Below are 23870 nucleotides of genomic sequence, written 5' to 3'. Positions count from 1 at the left end.
TACAAGTGTTATATGTCAGAAGATCAAAACAATTCATTCATACAAAACGTAAACAATTTAAATCTTACCTCCTTACTTTCCTCCAAATCTGAGTCACTGCTAAACTCTTCTGTATTTAGATGTTCAAAATCAGATTCTCCAACAGCTATTGGTACCGTAACAGTAAGGCTTGGGTTGTTTATGAATGGTGGATAATCACTGCTACCTACAACACCGGCTGTTCCATTCTCATTTCTGTGGTAAGTTGTATCTATCCTTATTTCAGCAATGGTACAGTTGGAAATGCAATGGTGTCTCTCATCATTCAACTGATCTGTTGCTGTTCTTTCATTTACAACTCTTTGTTTTCCCCAACAAGATTTTTGGACACATTCACCTGCTTTTTTCTTCACATAATCTATTCCCTTCTGAATTCTTGCAACAGCAATCTGTAAATTATTCATTTCGTTATCATCCTCTGTAGGAGAAAGGCTGTCTGAACTAAATGAACTCAGCAGCAAGGCCAGAAAAAGGTTCAACACCTAAAAACAAAGATAATAGAGCTGGGTTTTCTCAATTTTTCATTGACATGTTTCTTCTATCACCTATTATGAACAGCTTAGAAATGCTCTCCTCTGCTGTATATGATTCTGGAAATTAAACAGTAAATAACATGTAAATGCAACGTAAACACAACAATACCCAATGCAGTTGCTTTTTGTGGTTTTACGTTGCTGTATGACTACAAAGACACTTGTAAATTCCACTTCTGCTCATGTTTGTGGAAGGGTATTAAGGCTAGAAATTAGTATCTTTGGTACCAACTGCACAGATCCAAAATGTTTAACTTCTCTTGCACAGAGAAGCCCTCTGCAGTAAGGCATAGCTGATCTGTCCAGAAAGAGCTTTCTTAAAGGCTGGTCCAAACCCACACAAGTATTTTGCTGTATGTGACTTAAAACACATGAAGCAACCCCTTCCCCAAATCTTACTTAGCTCTCATCCTCTTCCCACTGCAAGACAAAACACAGAATAAATTTCAGTTATATAAACCCAGAGTTTACCAATGGCTCAAAAGTTACTAAGATTGAAGTAGCCAAGGAACTTGTAGAGTAGCAGCTCAAATTCTTTAGACCAGGCTCTTCTAGGCACCTCTGAAGAAAACAGGGTAAAAACTACATATTGGGAATACAGAAAGACAACTGGATAATAGAGCCCTGAAAATGGAGTAGAGACTGTCTACTCTAAATAAATAAATGAAAAAAATCTGCTAGAGCTAAGGTATAAAAAAAGAATACAGTGAATACTGTAAAAAAATCAGAGTTCAATACTACTTTCCACAGATTTCTCTCTTGTGGTTTACAAAGCTATTTGAGGAGGATATGTTGCTTTTTTTTTTTTTTTTTTTTTTTTTTTTTTATTATAAGACAATAGATTTGCAGAAAATCCTGGAGAAAGTGGCTGTGCTAGTAGTAGCATGTCTGGTTTGATAATCAGCTTATTCCTATTAGAAATGTTATTACTAAAGAATGAGACCAGGATGGCTAATTCAAGAGCTCTTTTGCTGCCAACAGTTCCCTAAAGAAAAGATCTAGAACTGCATGGAAAGACTCTGTGTGTAATGAGAAAAGCAGAGAAAAACGCTGAGCAGTGAAAGCCTCAAATGCTGTTCAGTTAATAAATATAAAACATTTTAAAATAAATTTTTGCATGTTAATGTACAAACTGGTCTGATACTTTCAGAGAAAAAGAAGATGCAATAAAGACTGCTTTTAAAATCATAGAATTATAGAATATCCAAAGTTGGAAGGGACCCAAAAGGATCATTGAGTCCAACTCCTGATGTTTATAAAAAGCACCTAAGAAGTGGCAAGAAAAAAGTTGAAGAGATGAAAATGTGAAGTATTTCCATCTGTTTTAATGCAAAACTAGTGCCTTCCGATTCCAGTTTCCTTACCCTATCTGTGTAATATGTTAGGAGCAAGCAAGGTTTAAAATGGCTTTATCTTCAGTCTAAGAATTTTAAAGCAGTCATTTGGACAGAAAAGAGTAGGTTAAAAAAAAAAAAAAAAAAAGAAAAGAAAAATGGTTATGTGTGATTGGAAGTGTGCTTAGGAAGAAAGTCCTCTTCTGCAAAAAGCAAACTCCCATTTTGGGAGCGTAATATTTGTGGGGCCCATCCTACTCTAAGCAACAAGTACTAGTCCATAAAAATCTGAACACATGAAGCTTCTCCCTCTCACCCATATTCTCTGAATTGTACTCCATATCGTGACAGGCCATTTGTTAATTTTGAGGATTCTACATAGGACCAGAAATCTAACGAGCAGAAAACTCTATTTCAGAATCCATATTCATAACATTGAAAGTCATACAAAACATTTAAATAACTCATTTAACGCTATAAACCACTTAATTTCTGGTTCTGTTACCATTCTTTCTCTACATGAATTCTCAAATTATTCTGACTACATACCACTAGGTTTCCAATCACCATGACCATCATGAAGACAGTAAGGCACATAGGTTGGCCTGCAACCTGCATGCAGTCCCACATTGTTTCTATCCATTCTCCACACAGCACTCGGAACACAATCAAGAAAGAGTGGAAAAAGTCATTCATGTGCCAGCGTGGAAGTACACAGTCGGTGGAGATCTTGCAGACACATTCTTTGTAGTTTTTCCCAAACAGCTGCATCCCAACCACAGCAAAAATGAACACAATGATGGCCAGCACCAGGGTCAAATTCCCCAAAGCCCCCACTGAGTTGCCAATAATTTTTATCAGCATATTCAGAGTTGGCCAAGATTTTGCCAATTTAAAAACTCGAAGCTGAAAAATGAAAATACAGAGACATTATTTATAAGTAGTTATAAAAATGCTATAGAAATAAACAGATTACAGACCTGTGTCTCTTAATAATAAGGAAAAAATAAATAAAAAACTAAATAACCTTCAACAGGTTTCCAACATCCATAGCTTATACAGAAACAGGAGTTTCATAAAATCCACTCTTTTTAGGCTTATAAATTTTAGACCTTTTTATCCTTATCTTTTGTATAGCGTATCTGTATTCTCTTCTACACGAGTGAAACAGCACACTAGTGGAATTTATTTAGCTAGTGAATTCTGAACACATCTCAACCATTTTGTACAGAAATGCGTTAAAAAAAAAAAAAAAAAAAAAAGGTGCAACAGAATTCTGCTGAAATAAAAAAAATAAAAAAATAAAAAAAAATTCTGAAACCTTGAAGGATGCATCTTAAAAAGTATGTTGTCTCCAGCAAACAGAAAAAGGACCAGACCTACAGTCTGGAAATAAAAACCAAACATAAGCCCCAAGTCAAACCTTTCAACTTATGAAGGAAAAACGTATAATTCTCACTCTTTCCACCCAAAATAAAAACTATATAAAAACATATTTTGTTTTTGAATACATGCAAAACATGGGAAATATGTTTCTAATTTAATTTCTCTTTTTACTTTTCTATTAAAATAAAGCATTTTTTTGCCAAGAGGAAAAACGATCTGTTAAAATTAATTTATGAAATTTATAAATCCTGCATTTTAAAAGAACAATTTTTTAAAAAAGAATAAACTTTTGACAACTTCCACATTGGAGGAGACAGAAGACTACAAATGTTTTATTTATTTACATCTTCTCTCAGTATGCACTAAGTAAATTGTACACTCACTGTGCTGTTACCCATTCGTGTTAATACAATTAGAACAGTATCACAGTTCTTTCCCTTGACAAGCACTTAGCTTCTTCTGAACCATAAAATGGAACACATTATTCCATGATAACACAAATAATTTTGTAAAACCTGTTTGCAGAGATATCCTGTGACAGTTCAGAAAAAAATATAGTATTAATGTAATATTAAATATATGAGTATAAAAATACTGTGTCTATTTACATGGGTACAATTAAAATTCCGAATTCCATACATAATTATAATCATTAATTTATTTACCAATCTGAATGATCGTAGAACAGATAATCCATCCACATTTGACAGAAAAAGCTCCACCAAACTAAGGGTCACTATAAAGCTATCAAAAATATTCCAGCCAACTTGGAAATAATAAAAAGGATCCATGGCAATTATCTTGAGAACCATTTCTGCTGCAAAAATTCCAGTAAAAACCTAAAACAAGAATGTTTATTGTTACTTAATAGATGAGTATGAGTTAAACCAGAAGACCAAAAATGACTTAATAGCAACAACCTTCTTACAGCAGGATGTCAATAAGGAAAATCATCACAAGTTGAACATCACAGAGAAGTGGCAAAATCAAAAGGAGCTGTAGAGTAACTCTATTAACGTTTAGTTAAACCCATGATGCATTTAGTGACTCATGAAGAACAATCTATACCTAACGGGCCTCATGTTTGCTTCCCACATCTGCCATATTTAATTAAAAGAACATTCCCCAGCAAGATAATAAAGTCTCTCTTGCCACAATGGAAGCTGCTTTAGCTAACGTGTGGAAAAAATATGAATTGGTCATAAGGTGGAGAGTGATGTGCTATTTACCCTTCAGGAGAGCTCACAGTAAAATTAGCACGTCTTTTCTCGCTAGCTGCAAAAAAAAGGCCAATTCTGTCAAGGCTCATGTTTGAAGCAAAACCTTTCAGCCTCTGACAGAAGCAGAAGGCAAACAACACTTCTGAAAAGGGAGTAAATTCATTGTATTTACTGTAAATGTATGCCCACCAGCACCTACAGAACTGCAAAACCATGTTTAACTAGAAATATAAGCAAGCTTATTACAAAAATCAAGAATATCTGTCAATCTTTCAAAGAGTTCAAAAAGCAAGAAATCAACTGCTGAAACTACACAAATACTGTTCTCCTAAAATACACCCTGAATCTTTTTTAAGATGGCAGTATGACATGATTATCTTCCACAATGATCTCTTACGCCATGTAAACAATTGAACTATCTCTGTATTGGCTAAAAATATCAAGATACAATTCCAATGTTGACACATTAACATCTCTGCACTTAAGCCAAATGTATTCCCAATATATACTGGAATTTCATTTATTGTAATAACTGAATTACACCACAATCACCAGAAATTCCACTTAAAATGAGCATAAGTGAGAAGTATAGCAGATGATCTGTAGTATTGCCATTATAAAAACAAGCAAAGAAATAAACCAAACCACCTACAGGCAGGATACAAAACTATCTCACAGGGAAAACAACTGTATCAACACTCTTGGTATAAGTCACAAGTTCTTTGCTTTCCAAATTATTATGGACCAGTTGAAGCAACACTCTGAACAAAATTACAACTAAACAAAACAAAAAAGCAAAACAAAAACAAACAAACAAGCAACAACAACAAAAACAGTGCAAAATATTAATCCATAACAATATCCAACATCTGGTGCTTTGGTGCTTTTAGTGATACTTACAGTAGAAAGTATCTAATTTGGCGCCTACTTTTCTTGCAATACTAAACAAAATCAAGTCAGATTTCTCTTTTGATTTTCTGTCATCCAAACTCTGGTCATTGAAAACTCTATTTGCAGAAATGTCAATGTGGAAAATCATACGCTTCAATACAACATACCTCAAATGTTATTTTTAGACTATGTTTAGTAAAAATAAACCTTTAACATGTTGGATGGAACCTTGAACATTATGGGATGATGATAAAAATAATAAAAACAAAAGTAATTATATTTCAAAGAGAAACAATGTTCAGACTGCATCAAATTAAATCATTTGGTGGACTTACCTGATTTCCTATTTTAAGTGTATTGTTAAAAGCGTCAGTCATTGGATAATGTTCCATGGCCATAAACAATGTGTTTAAAATTATGCAAACAGTGATAGCAAGATCAACAAGTGGATCCATTACAATAAATGAAACTATACTCTTCACTTTTAACCAAGGCTCCCAACAATTCCAAATCAAGAAAGTGTGGGCAAACTTATACCAGCAGGGTGGACATTTTTGCCTGGATTCTTCAAGTTCTGAGGGGAAAAAAAAAAGAAATGCAGAGTAAGCAAGTTGTGAAGAAAGCGACATTTTTGTTTAGTCTGCTTTTTCACGTTTATATTCCTGGAACCATTAAGGATGTTTGGAGGAACCTTCTTAGAAATTACAGTTGCTGAATGAAATAGTTTCAGAAGACTAGAAGAAAATCAATACAGGTTTTCAGCTAATAACTGAAAAAAGTTGTCTACTTATCACACAACCTTGTTTTCAAAAACACCTTATTTAAATTTAAGGACACTTTCCACAGAAAAACTTCCAACTTCACAGACCCCTCAAATTTCTAACTATTGATTTGCAATAAAAATATGATTAATTTCAGCAAAAACAGTTAAAAAAAAAAAAAACAAAACTATTCAAGCTTTTTCATGAATTTCAATAATAGTTTCACTACTACAAAAGAAATTACCACTACAAATTTCCTTCTTCCTATTAACTAAGGCCTGGCTTTTAATTTTATGTTACATTCTTACAGTATAGGCTACTGGAAGACTTACCGCAAGGCACTTCTTCCAATATGAATAAGTAATATAGAACACATACATTTTATCTGTTTTATTATGAATTTGTGTGTTTTTTTTTTTTATTATTATTTTAGTTTAGCCTGTTTATCAGACTCCTTCTTTTCTGTTTTCATTTCGTCCTACCATTCATTTTATGCATTTGCAGTAGCTACTTATTTTTAGTCTTCTGTATTTTCATGTGATACAATACCTATGACTATCTCAAGAAAGTTCATTAATCTGTAGTTGTAACACACCTTCCATTGTATTTGTGATAATGCCAGCTATACTCATAGCTCTCTCTCTTAAATTGGGATCCTCCAGCAAATCCATTGGTATTTGATATGAACTTGGACGTCTCTTTTTTATATCAATTTCTGTAGTAGTGCTCTATAAAAAAAAAGGGGGGGGGGGAAGGGAGGGAGATAAATATAATTCACCTTTAGAAACACTGACAGAACAGGCATCAAAAAGACTCTTCACTTTCAATGAATTCATAACATACACAGGTTCATATTCGTGCTATGACATTATAAATTTTTCCACCTTTTTTGTTTGTTTGTTTAAAGAAAATGTGTATTTTCAGGTATTTTCAGGTTATACTTTTGAATACTGTTAAGCACCTTATAAAATACCTTATAAAGTACTAAGTCTTGATATTTAATTTCCAGAATATCTTTGCATTATAGTTTACTATTAACTTCTTACTAGATGTAAGGAAATTTTGGAGGAGGCCGTGGCCAAAGAAACAAATTGATACTTCTCAGTGGAAGCATGAATTTTTCTCTGGATTCACTGTGAATTTATTGGAAGCATGATTTTTTCTCATTCCTAGTCCCATGCTTTCTTTACCAACACTTAAATTCCAAACAAGTTCAATCATAATATAAGATGTGATTTATGCTATGAAGTTTCTGCAATAGCAATTATTTTCTGAAAGTAACTTTTACAGATCAGCCTTGATCTCTAATCCTGAAATCTGGAGTAATTAAAAACTTTCTTACATTGTCATCAGTTGTTGGTTTGTCTATTATCACCTCTGGCAGAAGCTGACCTGTAGGTGACAAGAGACACGGGGGTCCATCCACTAAGGAAACCACTCCATTGCAATCCACAGTGCTATGCATCTTTCCATTCAATGGAAAAAGTGTCGGCCTTCTTGATGATCTGCTGGCCTGGCTAATGTTACTACTGCGTCGTTCACTGTGTCTGAGCGGCACAAAAAGAGAACCTCTTCTGCTTCCATTATCCTCAAATGTGCTGTGCTCATCATCAGCAAAGTCATTTTCAGATCCTATCTCTCTTCCATGATCTCTAAAACTGAAAAGACTTGTTCTGCTACTACGTCTGGGAGAAAACAGGGAGCCACGAACACTTAGTAAAGACTGTAAAGGAAATAAAAAAAAGTCACCAGCTGAAGATATTAAATATACAGCATCCATATCTATTTTATATATGTATCTATTATATATATATATATTTATTTATTTATTTATTTATATATTTATTATATATATATTCCCCCAAAATCTTTCAGCTTTACTCTTAATACAGTGCCTTAGATAGACTTCAGGCACATGAGAGATGAGGATCATCTGAATGGGTAAATTTACAGTACACTTAAAACAATTATCAGAGAACAAAATCTGAACATGCATGAGGCTGTAGCAGTTTCCATCCCTGTATTATAGAGGAAATAAAGGCTTAATGCATAGTCTACATGGATCATTAGAATTCATAATGTCAAATTACATTGTTTCATACTTAGTCTTCTATGCTGATGCATCACACTTAAATTTTCCTTTTATGAATTAAAAATGAATTTCTACTTCAGTTGAACTATGCAAATGCACTACTGCTGTGCACCATGTCGAGACTCACCAGATCCCAAACAAGAAAGTAACACCCAAACTCTTGTTTGATATAGTTGGTAATTAAAGTAATGCAAATTATTTTTCCTATGTTGTATTACTTTACAAAGTTACAGCAAAGTTTGCTGCATATTACAGTCATCATAAATCCCAACAACATAAACTGCACTAATCACAGTACCTGGTGGGGTGATGTGAGCTGTGTCCCATAAGCAAGTTTGTTCCCATCAAAAGAAAAACGGAAACCTTTTCTTCTGATACTGCCATCTGATTCAGATTTTGAAAGCTTTCCCTCTTTTGTGTTATCCTCTTCTCCAGAGAGTTCCCTTTGCCTCCTTTTCTTCCTTCTATTTCTCCTTTCTTTGGCACTTTTTGAACTAAGCTTGGATGCTTCTGAAGAACTATCTGAAGGTCCACCAATCCCACTTTCACCACTTAATTCTGTCATCTCTGCTGCAGCTGCTGCTATTGCCTGTCAAAGCAATTATTTAATTTATTTTATATTTTATTATTAATATTATTATATTTATATTTAATGCAACGTCTAAAACATATGTGAATGATCAAATGCTTTAAAATTCCACAATCTTTTAAGAATGCTATAGTGCCTGTTTCTGAGGTTTATACCACATGACTTGTAAATGTGACAAAAGCCTAGGTGGATTTGAGTTTAAAAAAGAAAAATAGCAGTAAATTTATTTATTTTTTTAATTTCAGTGATTGCAATTGCATGCAAAAGAGCTGAATGCAGTTCATCACCTCCAGGGATGGTGACTCCACCACTTCCCTGGGCAGCCCATTCCAATGCCTCACAACCCTCTCAGTAAAGAAGTTCTTCCTAATATCCAACCTAAAACACCCCTGGCGCAATTTTAGCCCATTCCCCCTTGTCCTATCACCAGGTACGTGGGAGAATAGACCAACCCCCACCTCTCTACAGCCTCCTTTAATGTACTTATAAAGAGTGATAAGGTCGCCCCTGAGCCTCCTCTTCTCCAGGCTGAAGAATCCCAGCTCCCTCAGCCACTCCTCGTAGGACTTGTTCTCCAGGCCCCTCACCAGCTTCATCGCCCTTCTCTGGACGCTTTCAAGCACCTCCATGTCCTTCTTGTAGCAAGGGGCCAAAAACTGAACACAGTACTCGAGGTGCAGCCTCACCAGAGCCGAGTACAGGGGGACAATCACTTCCCTAGACCTGCTGGCCACACTGCTTCTTATGCAAGCCAGGATGCCGTTGGCCTTCTTGGGCACCTGAGCTCATATTCAGCTGACTATCCACCAATGCTCCCAGGTCCTTCTCTGCCTTGCAGCTTTCCAACCACTCATCCCCTAGCCTGTAGCTCTACTTGGGGTTATTGCGCCCCAGGTGCAGGACCCGGCACTTGGCCTTGTTGAACTTCATACAGTTGACCTCAGCCCATCCGTCCAGCCTATCCAGATCCTCCTGCAGAGTCTTCCTACCCTCGAGCAGGTCGACACACACACCTAACTTGGTGTCATCTGTGAACTCACTGAGGGTGCACTCGATCCCCTCATCCAGATCATTGGTAAAGATATTAAAGAGGACCAGCCCCAGTACCGAGCCCTGGGGAACGCCACTAGTGACCGGCCTCCAGCTGGATTTGACTCCATTCACCACGGCTCTTTGGGTCTGGTTATCCAGCCAGTTTTTAACCCAATCAAGCATACGCCAGTCCAAGCCACGAGCAGACAGTTTCTTGAGGAGAACACTGTGGGAAACGGTGTCAAAAGCCTTGTTGAAGTCAAGGTAGACCACAACCACAGCCTTTCCCTCATCCACCAAGCGCGTCACTTTGTCACAGAAGGAGATCAGGTTCATCAAGCAGGACTTGCCTTTCATAAACCCATGCTGACTGGGCCTGATCACCTGGTTGCCCTGTAAGTGCCACGTGATGACACTCAAGATAATCTGCTCCATGAGTTTCCCTGGCACTGAGGTCAAACTGACAGGCCTATAGTTTCGCTGGTCTGCCCTCCAGCCCTTCTTGTAGAAGGGCATCACGTTTGCTAGCCGCCAGTCAACTGGGACCTCCCCCAATAGCCAGGACTGTTGATAAATGATGGTAAGCGGCTTGGCCAGCTCCTCTGCCAGTTCTCTTAGTATCCTCGGGTGGATCCCATCTGGCCCCATTGACTTCCGTACATCCAAGTGCCATAGGAGGTCGCCAACCATTTCTTCATGGATAGTGAGGGCCACATTCTGCTCCTCATCCCCTTCCACTGGTTCAGGGTACTGGGTATCCAGAGAGCAACTGGTTTTGCCACTAAAGACTGAGGCAAAGAAGGCATTAAGCACCTCTGCCTTTTCCTCATCTTTTGTAACTAAGTTCCCCCCCACATCCAGCAAAGGCTGGAGATTCTCCTCAGTCCTCTGTTTTGCATTAATGTATTTGTAAAGACATTTTTTGTTCTCTTTGACGGCAGTAGCCAGACTGAGCTCCAGATGAGCTTTGGCCTTTCTAATTTTGTCCCTGCACTGCCTCGCAACGTCCTTATAGTCCTCCTGAGTGGCCTGCCCTCTTTTCCAAAGATTGTAAACTCTCTTTTTCCTGCTAAGCTCAAGCCACAGTTCTCTGTTCAGCCAGACCGGTCTTCTTCCCTGCCGGCTCGTCTTTGGGCACGTGGGGACAGACCGCTCCTGAGCCATTAAGATTTCCTTCTTGAAGAGCGCCCAGCCTTCCTGGACTCCTCTGCCCTTCAGAACCACCTCCCAAGGGACTCTACCAACCAGTGTCCTGAACAGTTCAAAGTCAGCCCTCCGGAAGTCCAATACAGTGGTTTTACTGGTCCCCATCCTGGCTTCTCCAAGAATGGAGAACTCCACCATTTCATGGTCACTCTGCCCAAGACAGTTTCCAACCACCACATCTCCCACCAGTCCTTCTCTGTTTGTGAAGAGAAGGTCTAGCAGGGCACCTCCCCTGGTAGGCTCACTAACCAGCTGTGTCAGGAAGCTATCTTCCACGCTCTCCAGGAAACCCCTAGACTTCTTTCTCTGGGCTGTGTTGTGCTTCCAGGATATGTCTGGGAAGTTGAAGTCTCCCACGAGAAAAAGCGCTGACGATTTCGCACCTTTTGTCAGCTGCCTGTAGAACTCCTCATCAGTCTCCTCATCCTGGTTCGGCGGTCTATAACAGACCCCCACCAGGATGCGTCCCTTGCTGGCCTTCCTGCTGATCCTAACCCATAGGGACTCAACCTTATTCCCAGCCTCAAGTTCTGCGACATCAAAACTCTCTCTGCTATACAGAGCCACACCCCTTCCTTGCTGCCTGTCCCTTCTGAAGAGCCTATAGCCAGACATTGCAGCACTCCAGTCACGAGAGTGATCCCACCATGTTTCCGTGATGGCAACCAAGTCATAGCCTGCCTGCTGCATGATGGCTTCCAGCTCCTCCTGTTTGTTACCCACGCTGCGTGCATTAGTGTAGATGCACTTCAGTTGGGTCATTGCCTTCTCTCCCAGCCTTGCCATTGTTCCCCCTGGCACAGCTCTAACAAGCTTTGTTTCAGTCCGGTCCCCCTTCTCACCTAGTTTAAAGCCCTCTCAATGAGTCCTGCCAGCTCCTGGCCCAGGATCCGTTTTCCCCTTAGAGATAGGGACCCATCTGCGGCCATCAGGCCGGGTGCTGAGTAAAGCGCCCCATGGTCAAAAAACCCAAAGTTTCTGTGTTGGCACCAGCCTCTAAGCCACGTGTTTATCAGGTGGGCTTTCCATGTCCTCTCTGTACCCCTCCCTGCCACCGTAGGGATGGACAAAAACACCACCTGTACTCCTGCTCCATCCACTAACCGTCCCAGTCCCCTAAAGTCCTGTTTGATGGTCTTCAGGCTTCTCTCTTTAATGTCATCACTGCCAGCCTGGACTATTAAAAGAGGATAATAGTCAGAGGGGCAAACCAGGTTGTGAAGCTTTCTGGCAATTTCCCTGACCCTGGCCCCAGGGAGGCAGCAGACTTCCCTACGGGTAGGGTCAGGCCGACAAATAGGTCCCACTGTTCCCCTGAGAAGGGAGTCGCCCACAACAATCACCCTTCTTTCTGTCCTGGTGGAGGCAGTCCTGAGGTGTGGAGTTGACTTCCTCGCCCTAGGCATCCTCCTGGGTAGACTTACTACCTCTTCCTCAGCTACCGGTCTCTCAAGCTCCAGGGCTTCAAACCTGTTGCATAATATCATGCAAACATCATGCAAAGAGATATGCTAAGGCTCAAGTTCTTTTTAGAAAATACCTGAGCTTCTTCTTGCTGCTTCTTCAGCTGTTCAAGCATATGCTGCAAGTCTGCCTCCCTCTGTTCTGCCTCAACCATAGTTGCTTGGTTCTGTTCTTCATAGGCCATGGCAACCACAGCCAAAATTAAGTTAATCAAGTAGAAGGAACCCAGAAAAATGACCAGAACAAAAAATATCATGTATGTTTTGCCAACAGCTCGTAATGTCTAGAGGAGAAGAAGAAAAATGATCCATGTGGTGAAGACACGCATCAGTTCTGCAATTCATAAACAGACTGATTTTTAAAAAGACAAAACTTTTAAATTACTAAAGATAGCACTTGTTAAAACCAATTTTCACACACATGAAAAAACTATGGTGAGAGAACTAATTTATACAAAGACAAATTAAGATTCATATTTTGCTGTGAGAGAATATACATTGTACAAATGACAGAAAGGATCAGAAAATGTACGTACCTCTTCAGAAATCATGTGAGATTCTGTACTAAGAACCCTTGTCTGCTTAATTCTGCAACTGAATTTGCTTTCTTTCATAAATACTGCACTTTTTCAACTGCTATCAATAGCTGTGGTATGTAATATAAACAAAGGCCCTTTCTGTGTTTGGTTTGGGGACAGTTGGACACAATGATTTTATCATATACTCACCAGCTGATAAAGATTTTCCCAGTAGTCTTGTGTCATAAGTCTAAACAGGGACAAAAAAGCCCAACTGAATGTGTCAAAACTAGTATATCCATAGTTAGGGTTTCTTCCAGCTTTCACACAGATAAACTCTTCTGGACATTTACTAGGGAAAAAAAATATTGTAATGTGTATAAAAAAAAATTATCATTAAAATGGTTTTAAATTACTGTATCTTGAGTTTCCAATAAAGATTAATTAGACCTTATCTGTCAAGGTAGCTGCTGCTATTTGTGGCTTACGTTTTAAAAATTTTTGAGGAGAGGAAAACAGTGCTCTTTTTTTCTAAGCCAGCAAATGGCAAACAAGTAAACAAAAATCTTTCTTTCAAACTTTTCACCATTCTACACAAAATAAAACTTATTCCTAACAGATCAATATTATATCTGCAGGTGCCTCTTCAATGGAGATAATATTTTTGCTTAATACAGAGGTTCCATAAATTGAACACTTCCATGCAAGAGAAAGAGTTGGTATAGATATTTTTTTTGTTGACTTTTTCATGCCTGCAGTGTTGGTATACCAGGTTTCTTGATTTCTTCGGGTTTGTGAAATAGTCAAGTCAAGTTAACAACTCCGCAACAGGAAATAACTGCCAGTGATATTATTTTAAGCTCCTGAAACTCTATGTATCAGTTTTGATAGTAGGTGATCCAATTCTGTGGGCACAGTATCTCTGTTATGATTCTATTCCTGGGGGTTAGAGGAGGTTTTGCCAACAATAAACTTCATGGAAAGACACTATAAAGATTTCTTTCCATACATGTGTGTGCGCGTATATATGCATATATATATATATATATATATAACATTACTTGATATTTACACACAAAATGTTTACAAAAAAAAGCTCAAGTATATCTGTTTTAGACATAATTACCCAAAATAAGGGATGGACTGATATATCAGTACCGTCTAGTAATGTTATTTTATTACAAAGAATTTTTGTAAAGATAGACCAAGATAGTGCCATGCATGAAATCCACAGACAGAAGAATACTGAATATGTCCTCCCAAAAGTCAGTCTTAAAACCCAGTTCCCCATGCCTTTTTTAGAGATGTGGAATGACTTGAAGTCTTTGAAACAGAAGTACGCTCTCAAGTTATTGACAATGCAGTATCTACCTGCTGAAATAGTATTTGTCTAGTTAGAGTTTTTAATTTTACAGCGAAGTATTTTCTCACTTAGTATTTTTACTCATTCAAGTATTTAGTTACTATGAACCATGACCATACATTTTTCATTATGGATTTAGGTAGCTAAATTAGCTTTTTAACTTTATAGTGGTATTGTTTATGTTTTGTTTAAACAGGTGGTATGTAGTTTTCATTGCATCTTACCCTGCATCTGAGCTATTGCCACAAAGCAGATAATCCTTTTGTCCTTCTAGACGATAAAAATGACCTAAAAGAAAAGAAATGCTAAATTATTACAATTAAGGCAAGGAAGTACTACACCGAACTACAGTAATGTGTCAGAAGATGCAATCTTGATTTGTTACACTCCCCACCCCCAAATAAAACCAAAAAACATTTCTTCCAAGGCCAGAGAGACTTTGGTGTCTCCATCCTTGGAGACATTCAGCACTTTCCTAGACACGATGCTGAGAAGCCTGCTCTAACAACACCTTGCAGCTGGACCTCAGCAGGACTGGATGACCCTGGAGGTCTCTTTCAACCTGCATGATTCTGTGATTTCCAACATAACCCTAAGGTTTCAAAGCGCAGTTAAAGGAAAAAAACATCATGTCAGTGTGAGTTTGGGAGGCAAGATATAAAATATGTACTCATTGTCATCCTATTTCATTGATACTTATCTTCATCCTATAACATGACATGGTAATCTAATGTGTTTGTGCATGTATGTGTGCTTATACACTAATACTTCAACACATCATTTCAGCAGTGTTTCTTACTTTCATTCTCAATGTATGCTGTCCAGTCAAACTCTGTACCATTAAAGTACGGAGCTACGTATTTTTCAAAAGTTGTTGAATTTTTTGATGGCCATAACAAGCATTTATTCTTCAAGTTGCCCATGAACAGCTGCAGTCCTATTAGTGCAAACACACTCAGGCAAAATACAGTCAAAATCATTACATCTGAGAGCTTCTTCACAGACTGAATTAAGGCTCCCACAATAGTCTTCAAGCCTGCAAACAGAGGCACATTTTTTATTAAATATTTACCTAAGCTAAAATACAATGTGGATCGCTCCAACACACTATTAAACATCATGCACAGCTGCACAAGAATAGTCTTAAAATATTTTTCAAAGGAAAAAGATATCACTAAGTCCCATAGCTCCTGATAAACTAATCAGAAGCTATGAATGGTATGCATTCCAAAATACCTGTTCTATAAATAAACAAGTAGCATTTTTTACTCATGCTCCCTGTACATGTTAACTACATGTGAAGGGAGCTGTTCCGGTTTTATTTTCTGCTTGATGCCTCTTCCTCCAAACCTGTGCCAGTGTCCTTACCCAATTCACAATATATTGGTTCTATAAAAGCAAACAAAAAACAAAACACAATTGCATCACAGCGGAGATTTTAATGGTATCATTATAATGTGTCCTATTCAGCTGGAGGTGATTTGGTGAAGATAGGCATCTCAAGATAATAAATAAAGCATGCAATCCCGATGCTACTCCTTAATTTCTTATTCCTTTATCAAGGTTTTAGCTTTTAAAATACATTGAAATTTTCAATCTGAAATGTCATTGATAAATGGTAGCATTCAGATTAATAATAGAAAAATGAGAAGATAATTAATTTTGATCTTTATTGTGGGAGAGAAAATTTGACATCATGAAATAGAAATTATAGTCTACGTAATACATGGGCTATATAATTCAATTTCTCATGCATGAATTTATTAAACTCTGAGGCTGAGTGTTTTAGAGAATCAGAAAAATAATCAAGTTTAGTTTAGTTTAAGTTAAGACCGGCGCCTAAATCCTGTTAAAAACATGAATTCAGCTTCTGTGAAAATTTCAATCAGCCTCAGTGTTTAACCTCGCTCTCACCTGGAATGACTGATATTGTTTTCAAAGCTCGGAGAACTCTGAATGTTCTCAACGCTGAGACATTGCCCAGGTCCACAAACTCTGTCACATATCTGTAGTGAGGGATTCCACACACAAACACAATGACAGCACACACAGAATTAAACAGAGGTGATGTAGAGAGCTTACTATGTTACACAGTTACTTCTTACCTGGAATTACAGAAATAGTTTTCAAAGCTCTCAATACTCTGAAAGTTCGAAGAGCTGAAACATTGCCTAGGTTTACAAACTCTGTTATATACCTGTAGAATTAAATCACAGTTACTCAGAATTAAGATAGAGTGTATATTACTTACCTGGACCTGTAATCCAGACTATTTTTTAGGAAGGGTGAACATTAAATGAAAGACTTACATTCATATTTTCCTGTTTCAATGGAGTTTTCCCTAGGAAGCATACCCTTAAGTATTTCCATTGAATGTAAATTAATATGAAACTGATTACCATGATTTTATTGTTTAAATGTACTTTATACTTTATAATAGATTGTTCAATTGTAACTTCTCTTTTGTACTGTGCAATAGTACACTAATTATGCTGTGTTCTAGATCACGGTAAACATTAAAATGGGAGAAGTTGAAACACATTTAGACTATAATTCATTTTAAATGAGCTAACATAACCCAAACAAATTATTACCATTTCAGGAAAAAAAAAAAAGTTATGGCTGGTATTTTACTTAAAGTAAATAAATGTATACTTACGCAAAGGAAATGACAATAAAATCAAGCCAGTTCCAGGGGTCACGAAGGCAAGTAAAATCATCTATACAGAAGCCTCTTGCAAGGATTTTTACCAAAAATTCAAAAGTATAAATACCAGTAAAAGTGTACCTATGAGAAAACATCAAAGTAAAAGTTTAAGATCGTCATTTAATGATATAACAATATAGAAATAACAGAAAACCACTCAAAAGCAGTGATTATTAAACAGACTGTAATGGTAATTACAAACTTACATCAAACATGACTGTTTTCCCACAATTCTTCTGAATAGTTATGGGATCTTTACTTTTTAATCTGAAACATATTTGTGCAGTTTCTGGCACACATGGGTTTGAAATTTGAATACAAAGTAGTAATCAGTACAAATACAAATAACATATTTTTTTGTAAGTGAAAATTTCAGTATGGTTGGCATTTCAGAAATAAAATCCACATGTAAATGAAACTTAGTGTTTACTACCATTACCAAAGTCAGACTTTAATGACAGTAATCCTCATATTTTGATATGAAAAGCTTGGGTGTTAATTTTCTACATTTTATTAAGCATTAAGGTGATTCAGTAGTGGCTATTCAAAGCATCTTACTGAAAAGCAATAGTGTCAGTTTGATAGGATTTTTCTTCTTCTTCTTGTAATAAAAATGCTAACAGAACAGCTGAAAAGGGAGAGAGCACAAAAACATTACAAGTACAAAAATTATGATCAAAAGGATTAAATCAGTTTTATTCAGGGAAAAAGGGTAACAATATCACAGCTTTTTTTCTTACAGCCTGCAGGCCTGTATTGGGTTGAGTTGCAGCTAGTATTAATCAACAGGCTAGAGAAAGAATACCAGTTTGCACATGATATTAAGTAAAACCACACAGCTTAGCTCCTAATTTAGCTTTTCATTTTAAAACCATTAAAAAAAATAAAAAATAAATATATATGTATACACTTTTACTTACTCCACATTCTTTGTCCAATCTGGTGGTTTATTCCATGTCATGAATACACAGTTTGTCAAAATAGTGAGCATAATAAGCATGCTGAACAATGTTGACTGCAGTTAAGGAACTTACACTTTCCTCATGCTGAATATGCATCACACAAAACATGAGTAGTTGACCGGGCTTTAGAACACTGACAACACATTCAATACAAATCAGTTTAAAATGACTAAAAATGCCATATTTAAATCAAAGATGTTTCATATTAATTATACTATTAATTCTGTAAACTAGGTATCCTTCATTCATTTTGAGAGAAAGAATTAAGGGGATGAATACATTTAAATACTAAAACAAACATTATAACATATTTCAAAAGACCAGTAACTATTATGTTTTCATTTTAAGCAAACTAGATAAAAAGGATATGAATGAACTAAAATCTTAATAGCTATTCTTCTAATAATATTGAAAGGAGATAAAAGGTACAAGGCAGAGGTGGCACTGAACCTGAAGATTGTCTTCCCTTTATTCAATACTATAAATGTCTTTAAAAAAAAAAAAAAAAAAAGAGAGAGAGAATAGGAAATTAAGGATATGTTCGCAACCTCACCATAAATAGAGGCTGCACTTACACAGATGTAAGTAGCCAAATTTATTTTCAATAAAATTATTCAAGCAAGTATCTGATTGTGCATTTTCTCATAAGCAAGGAAAACTGAAAACCATACATTTTTTTTCTCTGTGCTCTTAATGTCTGCATTTCAACATTTTCCTGGATTATGTAAGTGAAGAATATAATTAAAAAATTGTCCTTTTAAAACAGTAAAAATGTGTGCAGCTGTATTGTATGCACTTCAGATGAAACCTGGCAGTGCAAAACACAGCACCTAATCAACCTTTTTTGGAGACTCATCAGCAACTACTTAATCATTTTTGCACTTAGAAACTGCTTCTGAAATTAGATATCCTGGTTCTTAAAGACTTTGCTGCCTTTATTGTCTGAGCAGTTATTTCTGGTACCTTTTACACAAACATTTTTGATTTAGACTAAAACTGTTATCTAATGAAAACTTAAGTCAGTATACATTTTATGATAATTTTCCCAAATGACAAATATCTGAAAATAAGTAGGTTTTAATATTGATTCTTCCTGTTTTATGCCAATATTCTATTGTAACAGAAATGGATCATTTGACAGTAGAGCTCATGGTGTAGAAACAACAACTAAAGTAACTGAAAACACTATACCTAATTATTAGTCTTCAACATTCTGTACTAGAAAAATACTGCTTTAACGAAGTTGCTTCGTATGGAAGATGGTAACCTGTTTATTATCTATTCTGTGTTTCCAGAACCTATTTTGTGTTTTTAATTCAAACGTTTTATTGATTTCCACAATGAAATAAGAACTTACTTATTCTGTACTGCCTTTTTAAAGTAAACTCAATTTTGTTTTCATTTTGAACATCATTCTGCTTCTCTTTTCATCATCTAAGATCTATACTTGCTAAAGCCACCACCCTTGATCTTGCCTCCTTTTGTTAACGGTTTCTCTATAAAAGAAATTCAGTTGCATTATAATAGATGAATATGCATCAATTTATTTTTCATTTTCAGGTCTATTCTGGACCTATAACAAGGCTCAATACAGAAACAGGAAGTAGTAGACACAGTCCTATTTCAGAAGAGGCTACTCACAAATGTTTTTATACTATTTTGCAGACATTTTGTTGTTGCTGCTGTTAATGAGCCACAAAATCTCTTTTACATTAAACATAAAAAATAAATAAAAAAAACATTTAGGTAATATTTCCAAGAAAATTCTGCATACATGCAGATATAAAGTGACTCTTAAAGGAATGATGGAGAGACTTTAAATAACTTCCTTGCACTGTAACATAATATTGAGGGCACGTGACCTCAAGATGTCCTACCAATTACTGTCTTCGTGTTCCTTGTGGGGTAGCACTGGGAAGGATTACTTACTGGTAAATTGGTATTAAAATCATCAGGAAAAACGTAACTGGACAGAAAATCCAGTCAGACTCAGAAAAAAAAGTGCATTGATCCTAAAGCAAAATCGAGCAAAATGAACTCATGTCTACACATGAGCTGTTACCTATCCACAGAAATCATATAATATGAAGCTGGCAACATGTGCTAATAATCACATTTTTATTTTTTACTTACGTCCCTCCCTAGCCAAGTAGAGTTTAACAAGTAACTCCAGGTGAGTTTTGTTTGGCCTTTTTTTTTTTTTCCCCAAATATTTCAGTAAGTTTTTAAGGCATGTTTGACAGTAGATCACATTGGCGGGTGACAGACAGAACAAGCACTTCATCCAAAGTAAATCTGTTGCTAGACTGGAAGATAGTGCAAGAATTCTTATAATATCTAATAATTTAATTCTCTGAGGAAAACAAACCAAAAACTTTAGCTGCTTAATTAGTTTCCTTCTTAGCCTGCTGAACTACATCTTAGTACTATGTTTCCTCAAATACCCAGTAACAGAGTAGCCAGAGAGAGATGAAGTTTTCCAATGCTTCAGCATTTCATCAGATCTGATTTTGTATTAAATACATTAATACAAAATCCAGTAAATCAAAAACATCATAAGGAAATCTTAGACATTAAAAAAAATCATAAAAAAGTAACCTAAGTAGAAGACTCACCATCATATTTATATTGCATTCAAAATAATTAACACGGTATCATAGACTTTTAAATACTTTCAATAGGGCTTCTGACTACCTTCAACAGGTAGTAAACTACAGCATTTACCACTTTGCAGTTCAACAGGTATATTGTAATTATAATCTTAGTAAATGCTTACTTTTTTATTGGCATAATATGGATCAAGGTCCTCCAGGGGCTCAGAAACCATTTCTGGAGGAATATCACCATAAATAAATGGCAGTGTCTTTCCTGCCTCCAAGTCATTACTTGGCTTTTGATGATTTTCTTCATGACCACCATCATCTTTATGCTCATCTTTGTCACGATTAGACTTTTCATCAGCAATACGCTTCTCAATAGCTGCAAGAGACTCTTTGCTGAAAAGGAAGAAGCTATCAGATCCTGGTGGTACGAACATTGCCTGTGCCATCTTTTCATTCTGCAAATTTTAAACACTTTTGTGCTCTTGTGCAAGAAGATCCTAGGAGAACATGAGGGATGGGGAGTGGGGAGAAACAGAAAAATTAAGAGAGTGCAACAGTAAGACAATTCCCCAAATAACAATTTTCTGCATAGTATAGTAGTTATCTGCCTCTTTTTTAATTGTAAAGAACATAAAGAGAAGGATTTGAATTAATTTTCAGAGACAACAGAAAATTATCTATCTTAGCTTTTCTGAAGTACCAACATGGCAAACAGACACAGTTTAGGTTGTAAAGAAAAACATGAAAGGAAAAGAATTATAACAACATTTGCATGCAATTTATTTGTCATCTCAGGTTAATATAAATGTCACGAGATAAAGGAAAAGCATTCTCACTTTCCCTAATCTAAACAAGAAATCCAAAACACACCTTATTATGAAAAGTTAAGAAATGTGTTAACATATTACTTTATTCAGTGTTTATGAGGAAAGGGATTTATATAAAAAGTTGGGCTAGTGTCTCCAAAACACTTACAATTTATATTATAAAGGCGGAAAGAAAAATAATCATGTCCTTCCTATTCCTCCCTTCCTTCATTTGTTATGAGAACACTACTCAACCTGGTGGCTTATATTATGATAGCTGAACTAATACTGCTGTATTAGACAGCAGGTACTATATTTAAAGCCATATGCACAAGCAGAATGCAACTAGGCTAAGGTTTAGTCCTTCCATTTTTGGATTTCGTGACTAGTATTTTCTTGACTTTCAACTGTAAATTTGATTGTATTATGTTCTCTAATTAAGGAATTTATGAGGGATGAAATGTTTTAGATTTACACAAAAAACACGGCACACTCTCTCCGAAGTTACACTACTCTCTGAGGCTTGATGTATTTTCAAAAAAAAATAATATATTCATTAAAATTTCAACAAATGCTACATTTTCAATAAGTTACTTCTTTCTAGATTTCTATTTTCTACAGGGAGAACACAATTAATACCCATGGGTGCAATTAGTTCAGGATAAACAGATTTTATAAACTGAGACAAAACAGAATCAAGTCCTCCTTGGTGACATTCAGCAGTGCTATAGTTCTTAACAACACTTCAACAGAATTCAGAAATTGTGGTAGGTTGATCATTGCTGGCTACCAGATTGCCACCCACCCACTCTTGTACTTTCCCTCATCAAAATAATAAGAGGGATAAAATAAAGTAAAAAATCTCATGGGTTGGGGCCGGTTCATAATAGTGTGCTCTCCACGAGCTGCAGTTCCTTTGGAACTGCACCAGCTCCACCTGCTCCAGCACACAAATCTGTCCTGGCATGGTACCCCATGGACTGCAATGAAATACCTCCTCCACCATGGGCTATCCCACAGGCTGCAGATGAATCTAATGTCTTGCACCCAGAACACCTCTTTCTCAGACCTTGAGGTTTTCAGGGCTGTTTCATGCACTTTTTTCATCATTCCTCACACTGCCATGCAGCATTTTGACACTTCTTGAATGTCTTTTCCCAGAGGCGCCACAACATTGGGTGAGGGGTTAAAGATGAGGGAACCATTTTGCCAGCCAAAAAGTGAAATCATGTCAGAATTAATGCTATGAATGCTATCATCGAGAATCATAAAGGTTCTGAAAGACACCAAAGCTGGTGAGGAACTGGGTGCCACAGGCACCCAGTGCAGAATGGCCTGGACACCAGTCAGGGCCTTAATCCCAAATGAACAACCTGAAGCTGGTCTAGAACGGCTCCATTTGCCCCAGGCTTCTACCACCAATGTCATGGACCAGGCCTGTGCTACACAGCGGGTGAGAGTTCCTTAAAGACATAGCTTTTCCTCTGGTCACAGTGTCAGCTTAACAGTAGAGATGTGCGGAAAAGAAAAAAAAAAATTGATGCCAAATACTTACATATGAGGTGCAATAGCCCCACTGAATTACCACACCATGCTATCAATCCCAGGAACGTTAATGCAGCTTCCTCTTCTAGAATCACTTTTAGGTCTCCTCCAAATTAGTTAATAACATTTTCTACATTTTAACAGTTTCCCAGCACAAACTGAATTCTCAAAGCCACTAAAACCTAGCCTTATGCCAGCCTTTTTTTTCCCTCAAAATTTGCCAAACAAGGGTATGCATATATCCAAGTCCTAGCATTGTCAGCTGAGCTATGACAGCTTCTGCATCCCTAGCAAGTACTCTCTACTGTGACAAAAGACAGAAAAAAGGGGTCTTTGCACAGGCCGGTAAGGATATGAGAAATCTCCTGATTAAAGGGGTACAGAAATTGGCCTTATTTTGTGTCAGCTATACAGCATCCTCGGAACACAGAGCGATAGTTATTCTCAGGAACAGGCAGCCCAGGAATGACACATCTTCCCTTAATTATTCCAAAATGGACAATTGGATCCATTCCATCTTTAAAAGATTCACCGTTCTCAAATGGAAAGTCCTTGATTCCTGTTTGGCCTTCTCCACTGAACCTTCCTAAATCCCTAACATCCATGCCTCTGAAAATCTGACCTGCAATGCTTTGATTGAAGCATTTCCTTCAGAAGTTGGATGATGCCTGTGGCCAGATGCCCAGGGAACATGCACTTATGCACCAGCAAAAAATGAAATCACTCTCACAGGAAGAACACCAGAATCCTTTCCCTTAAAGCTCCATTTTTAACCTAAGAAATAATGTAAGTAATGACATTGTGATTTGGTACCCTTAGT

The 23870-nt window shown here is 36.9% G+C and overlaps 1 protein-coding gene across 5 annotated transcripts in view; it reads right to left on the bottom strand.

Annotated features, from left to right (window-relative positions):
- LOC311210832 (sodium channel protein type 2 subunit alpha-like) overlaps window positions 1-21153 on the bottom strand; it is a gene marked incomplete at both ends in the record, with an annotated part of 44483 nt that extends 23330 nt beyond the window's left edge. Inside the window, 16 exons of one of the 5 annotated variants that reach the window (XM_084289039.1) lie at window positions 69-521; window positions 2456-2812; window positions 3958-4131; window positions 5739-5977; window positions 6760-6892; window positions 7507-7887; window positions 8555-8845; window positions 12624-12830; window positions 13275-13416; window positions 14652-14715; window positions 15227-15463; window positions 16533-16624; window positions 17087-17215; window positions 18055-18149; window positions 18474-18584; window positions 20873-21145. In XM_084289039.1, coding sequence (XP_084145165.1) covers window positions 69-521; window positions 2456-2812; window positions 3958-4131; window positions 5739-5977; window positions 6760-6892; window positions 7507-7887; window positions 8555-8845; window positions 12624-12830; window positions 13275-13416; window positions 14652-14715; window positions 15227-15463; window positions 16533-16624; window positions 17087-17215; window positions 18055-18149; window positions 18474-18584; window positions 20873-21145 — 3378 coding nt within the window. Of the gene's footprint in view, window positions 1-68; window positions 522-2455; window positions 2813-3957; window positions 4132-5738; window positions 5978-6759; window positions 6893-7506; window positions 7888-8554; window positions 8846-12623; window positions 12831-13274; window positions 13417-14651; window positions 14716-15226; window positions 15464-16341; window positions 16434-16532; window positions 16625-17086; window positions 17216-18054; window positions 18150-18473; window positions 18585-20872 lie in introns of those variants that run through there. The other 4 variants (XM_084289041.1, XM_084289042.1, XM_084289043.1 and 1 more) reach the window with 4 other exon arrangements.
- Window positions 21154-23870: the final 2717 nt, after the last annotated feature.

Source organism: Netta rufina, assembly GCF_964035555.1.
Source record: "Netta rufina genome assembly, chromosome: 6".
Classification (NCBI taxonomy): domain Eukaryota; kingdom Metazoa; phylum Chordata; class Aves; order Anseriformes; family Anatidae; genus Netta; species Netta rufina.
This window is presented reverse-complemented; position numbering and strand designations above follow the sequence as displayed.